At 41.2% G+C, this 6,344-nt stretch overlaps 1 protein-coding gene across 1 annotated transcript; it reads left to right on the top strand.

Moving 5' to 3' along the window:
- The first annotated feature begins 614 nt into the window (after positions 1 to 614).
- LOC145949910 (uncharacterized) lies at positions 615 to 2,939 on the top strand. The gene is made up of 3 exons (XM_083060817.1): positions 615 to 695; positions 810 to 1,869; positions 2,311 to 2,939. The coding sequence occupies exons 1-3, from the start codon at positions 615 to 617 to the stop codon at positions 2,937 to 2,939; spliced, it is 1,770 nt and encodes a 589-aa protein (XP_082916943.1).
- Positions 2,940 to 6,344: the final 3,405 nt, after the last annotated feature.

The following is a 6,344-nucleotide window of genomic DNA, read 5'->3' as shown; positions in this document are numbered from 1 at the left end:
ATGAAGCTCCTGCAGCACCAGCTCCTGCACCACCAGCTCCTCAACCTTGTACTTCTGAACCTTCATTGGAGGAGTTATTGAGGCAGATGACTCTGCAAAACATGCAGTTCCAACAAGAGACCAGAGCTTCCATTCAAAGTTTGACAAATCAGATGGGGCAGATGGCCACTCAGCTCAATCAAGCACAGTCCCAAAATTTAGACAAGCTATCTTCACAAACTATGCAAAATCCGAAGAATGTGAGTGCCATCACCTTGAGGTCTGGCAAACAAATTGACATACCAGCACCACCTATAGCTGTTGTACCTCCACCTGAGCCTATAGTTGAGAAAGAGGACCCTACAGGTAGTAGCAAAAATTTTCATGCAGGTGGACCTTCTTCCAGTGCACACAGTGATGATCTACGTCAGCCTCCTATCCCTCTTCCATATCCACCAAAATAAATTCCAAGCAAAAAGATGGAAGAGGTGGATAAGGAGATATTGGAGACCTTCAGGAAGGTGGAGGTGAACATACCTTTGCTGGATGCCATCAAGCAAATTCCCAGATATGCTAAGTTCCTGAAAGACTTGTGCACCCACAAGAGGAAGATGAAGGGCAATGAGCGAATCAGCATGGGCAGAAATGTCTCAGCACTCATAGGTAAATCTGTTCCACACATTCTTGAAAAGTGTAAGGACCCAGGTACATTTTGTGTACCTTGCAATATTGGAAACAATAAATTTGAAAATGCCATGCTTGATTTAGGAGCTTCTATAAATGTCATGCCTCTGTCCATTTTTAAATGTCTGTCTCTTGGTCCTATGCAGCCTATGGGTGTGGTGATACAGTTGGAAAATAAAAGTGTCGCCCACCCTACAAGTTTCATTGAGGATGTCTTAGTTCGGGTTGGTGAACTAATTTTTCCTGCTGATTTTTATGTGCTTGACATGGAGGAGGGATTCTCTCATGGTTCCGCCCTAATCATTTTAGGTAGACCATTTTTGAAAATAGCCCGAACTAAGATTGACGTGTATGCTGGTACATTGTCCATGGAGTTTGGTGATAGTGTTGTCTATTTTAATATTCTTGATGCCATGAAACATCCATTTGAGGACCATTCTGTTTTTCGTGCAGAGATACTTGATGATGTTGTTGATCAATATGCTTCTGATTTTTATTCTTTGCATGATAAGAAACATTATTTTCTATCTGATCTATATACTTCTCTTGCATGCACTGAATCTTATTATTTTTCTGAATCTGTTTTTGAGTTTGATTTTGAATCTGATTTCATATCTGGTGATTTGGGTGCTGTACCTCTGGATATTAATTCTTTGGAGTCAGAATGCACTAACCATGTTTCAGGAAGTACACAAGAATCTGACTTGCAGGTTGAGGTACAGGCTGCGGAACCCCTTCTCCTTTCTTTGGTTCCTTCTGATGTTCAGTCAGCACCCACACTAGAGTTAAAGCCTCTTCTAGCGAACCTCAAGTATGCTCACTTGGGGGATGATGAGAAGTTTCCAGTGATCATTTCCACCTCCCTTGATGCTGTTCAAGAGGAGAAATTGTTGCAGGTTCTGAAAAAGCATAAGAAAGCCATCGGTTGGACCCTAGCGAACATTCCTGGTATCAGTCCATCCACTTGCATGCACAGGATATTATTGGAGGATGGAGCTAAACCAGTGAGACAGCCCCAGAGGCGACTCAACCATATCATTTTGGATGTAGTGAAGAAGGAGGTGACCGTGCTTCTTCAAGCTGGGATCATCTATCCTATATCAGATAGTCAGTGGGTGAGTCTGGTCCAGGTGGTCCCTAAGAAGACAGGCCTCACTGTTGTGAAAAATGAGAGGGATGAGCTCATTCCCACTAGAGTTCAAAACAGTTGGAGGGTCTGTATTGACTACCGAAGGCTGAATCAAGCAACCAGGAAGGATCATTTCCTTCTGCCCTTCATTGATCAGATGCTTGAGCGTCTGACAGGTAAATCTCATTACTGTTTTCTTGATGGGTTCTCTGGTTATTTTCAAATTCATATTGCTCTTGAGGATCAGGAAAAGACCACATTCACCTGCCCTTTTGGTACTTTTGCCTATAGGAGGATGCCTTTTGGCCTATGCAATGCCCCTGGTACCTTCCAGTGGTGCATGCTTAGTATCTTTTCTGACTTTCTTCAAAATTGCATAGAGGTGTTTATGGATGATTTTACTGTATATGGATCCTCTTTTGACACATGCTTAGATAGTTTGGATAGAGTGCTTAATAGATGCATTGAAACTAATCTTGTTCTAAATTTTGAAAAATGTCATTTCATGGTTGATCAAGGTATAGTTTTAGGGCATATCATTTCTAGTCGGGGCATTGAGGTTGACCCTGCCAAGATATCTGTTATTTCACAGTTGCCTTACCCCTCTTGCGTGCGAGAGGTTCGATCTTTTCTTGGCCATGTAGGTTTCTACAGGCGCTTTGTCAAAGAATTCAGCAAGAAGGCCCTTCCGCTATCCAATCTACTGCAAAAAGATGTTGATTTTGTTTTTGATGACAGGTGTAAACAGGCTTTTGACTGCCTCAAGGAAGCACTCACCACCACTCCAATCATTCAGGCACCTGATTGGACAGTCCCATTTGAGCTCATGTGTGATGCATCCAATTATGCATTGGGAGCTGTCCTGGCACAGAGAGTTGACAAGTTGCCTCGAGTGATATATTATGCTTCCAGGACTTTGGACGCTGCCCAAGCGAACTACACTACCACAGAGAAAGAGCTTCTTGCCATTATTTTTGCTCTTGATAAATTTAGATCTTATTTGCTTGGTTCTCGTGTTACTGTCTATACTGACCATGCAACTCTAAAGTACCTGCTGAAAAAGGCTGAGTCAAAGCCCAGATTGATCAGGTGGATGCTCTGGCTGCAGGAGTTTGATTTGGACATCCGAGACAGGAGTGGAGCTTAGAATTTAGTGGCAGACCATCTCAGCAGAATTGAAAGGGTTGAGGAGAGTGCTGACGTCTTGCCCATCCAGGATAATTTTCCTGATGAAAATTTGTTGATTATTTCTTCTGTTTCTGTTTCTACCACCCCTTGGTTTGCAAACATTGTTAATTTTTTAGTTGCTTCTGTTTTTCCTCCCTTAGCATCACGAGCTCAAATTGATAAAATTAAGAGTGATGCTAAGCATTATATTTGGGATGACCCCTATTTGTGGAAGTTGTGCAGTGACTAGGTGATTAGGAGATGCATACCAGATCATGAGATCGATTCGGTCCTGCAATTTTGTCACTCTTCTGCACCAGGTGGCCATCTAGGAATTCAAAGGACAGCTCGCAAGGTGCTTGACTGTGGTTTTTACTGGCCCACCATCTTCAAAGATGCGTGGCAGATTTGTAGTACTTGTGAGTAATGTCAGCGAGCAGGAGGATCCCTTACATGGAAACAACAAATGCCTCAATAGCCCATGCTATTCTGTGAGGTGTTTGATGTCTGGGGTATTGATTTCATGGGTCCCTTTCCTGTTTCTTTTGGTTTTTCCTATATTCTTTTAGCTGTTGATTATGTTTCAAAATGGGTGGAAGCCAAACCCACCAGAACTAATGATGCTCGGGTTGTTGTGGATTTTGTTAGATCTCACCTATTCTGCAGGTTTGGAGTACCCAGAGCTATTGTTAGTGATCAGGGCACCCATTTTTGTAACAGATCTATGCAGGCCTTTCTCAAGAAGTATGGGGTAGTGCACATAATTTCTACACCCTACCACCCCCAAACCAATGGGCAAGCTAAAATTTCAAACAGGGAGATCAAGAGAATCTTAGAGAAGATTGTCCAGCCCAACAGAAAAGATTGGAGTAACAGGTTGGAGGATGCTCTTTGGGCGCATAGGAATGCCTACAAAGCACCCATAGGGATGTCTCCTTATCGGGTTGTCTTTGGCAAGGCATGTCATTTACCTGTTGAGATTGAGCACCGGGCCTACTGGGCTGTGAAGACCTGCAACTTCTCCATTGATCAGGCTGGTGAGGAAAGAAAGTTGCAACTGAGTGAGCTTGATGAGATTCGCCTTGAAGCCTATGAGAACTCTAAGTTCTACAAGGAGAAAACCAAGAAGTTCCATGACAGCTTGATAGCTAAGAAGGACTTCGTGGTTGGCCAGCTAGTTCTCTTGTACAATTCTCGGCTCGGACTCATGGGTGGTAAGTTACGATCTAAGTGGATTGGACCTTTTGTTGTTACTAATGTTTATCCTTATGGTACAGTTGAGATCAAAAGTGAATCCACAGATAAGAGCTTTAAAGTCAATGGGCACCGTCTGAAGCCTTTCCTCAGCAATCCTTCCCTGTTGAATGCAGTGGTAGAGGAGATGTCTCTGCTTGACCCTGCTTCTCTCCCGCTGCCATGACTTAGGGAGTTTTCTTTCCCTCTCTCCTTCTTTACTTTTATTGCACATGTCCAATTCTGTTGATTATTCTGATTGCTCTGATCTTCTGTTTGTGCCACATTGAGACAATGTGTGATTTAAGTATGGGGGGAACTGTTTTGGTTACATGCTTTTAGGGTTTATTTGTTATTTTAGGTTTTATGTTTAGGTGTTCTGTGTAGTTTTGCATGTTTCTCTTTGATTTCTGGGTATTGATAGTTTGTAGGCACTTACTTCATTCTTGGATAGGAGTTTCTTGATACTATATGGTTTGAAATCCCTGTCTTTCTCTGCTTGGAAAGATGATTTTGAGGTTTGAGAGGTTTTTTTAATTGTGACAGATATACCCTGTGTGAGGATTTGAGCCACCCTCTGTTCTTTCTTGTGTGTTATGCCTCTTGATTGCTTGCATAGTTGCCTTATCTTGACTCTGTTTGATACTTCTTGATTCACATGCATGTTTGGATATGATTAAGGCATTTTTGTTCTTATAAGCCTCTGGCCAAATAAGCTTACCATGAATTAACTCCTCTAATAACCCCTGCTAAGCCTATTTCCCCTTCTTTGTTTGAAGCTCATTACAAGCCTTAAGCGAAAAACCATGATTACCTTAACCTTAGGGAGTTTTGGAGCTTTGGAATTGTTTTGGGAATAAGTTCTTGAATAAGTGTGGGGGTGTGTGTATGTTTCATTGGATGATGTATATTGGCTAGTTGATTCCTTATGCTGTACGTTTTACTTCTCTTCATATTATCTTATCTCATTTCAAATTTTCGTGTGTACTGTTCACTATGTACTGTTCATATTAAAAAAAATCAAAAGAATCAAAAAAAAAAATCAAAATAAAAAAAAATGAAAAAGAGAAGTTGTTTGAGGCAAGAGAAAGAGGATTGATTATCATAGAGGTCATTAGAGGTTTCTAGGTTTGTTTCTTGTGCGTATTCTTGACTTATTCCCCATTGCTCCTCTGGTTCCTCTGGTTTGTAGTTACTTATCCCATATATTATCCTCTACCCTGTCCTTGGCCCCATTACAACCCTAAAAAAGACCTTTTGATCCTTATGTGCATGTTTATTCGGTGTTCATTTTAGAGGCTTGCCAAGTCTATCTGTGCTTGTTTTTCATGAGTGCTCTGAGAGTATACAGTTGCCCAGACACTTGAGAGATACAGTGATACAGTGCATCTTGTGAGTCTGTTGCTTTTGATTCACCTCTTGAGCTGATTGATTGTCTTGCCATGTTTTGAAATGCTTGGATGATTTCCATAAGTATTTGGTTTCTCTGACTCTTTGTGTGTTGGATGTTGCCTACTCCTTATCATTTCCCAGGATTCATTGAGGATTGTGTAAATCTGTTTGTTTTCTTGTGCGTATTCTTGTTTTTGTTTCTTCATGTTGTGTCACTCTCTTTGCTGTCTTTGGAATTGTTCCTTGCTCTGCTTTTTGATTTTGCCCAGGAGTGCAAAAGGCTAAGTGTGGGGAATTTGATGAGTCATTATTTTCCCCTATTTTCTTACCTTTCTATACTTATTTTAATCTCTGATTTGTGCTTAATTGTTTATATTCTGCACTGTTTTCTATTTGGGCTTTAATTAGACCGATAATTCATATTTTAACTAATTTGAATTTTCTGAATCTAATTACTCCAAATTTCATTTTCAGGGCAGTTTAATAATTATCTGGGCTTGGAATTAATTTCTGGACTTCAAGTGGAGTTGCCACGTCATCTTCCACATCATCTGCCATGTCATCGCTGCACCATTTTCCACCTCAGCATTTATTTTCAATTTTAACTATTTTAATGTAACTTGGGTCAGATTTGTATTGATGGGGGCCCAATTTCGTTTTAGGTCAACTGCATCTAGGGTAGGGCTGACTTGGCAACCATTAAGGAGGAGGCTGATGTGACTACGTAGGGGGTTGTGATGGAAGGTGGCTTAGTTCCATG

Source organism: Cajanus cajan, chromosome 7 (genome assembly GCF_000230855.2).
Source record: "Cajanus cajan strain Asha chromosome 7, NIPB_CcT2T_4, whole genome shotgun sequence".
Lineage (NCBI taxonomy): Eukaryota > Viridiplantae > Streptophyta > Magnoliopsida > Fabales > Fabaceae > Cajanus > Cajanus cajan.
Note: the sequence above shows the minus strand (reverse complement) of the source record. Positions and strands in the feature narration are given on the sequence as shown.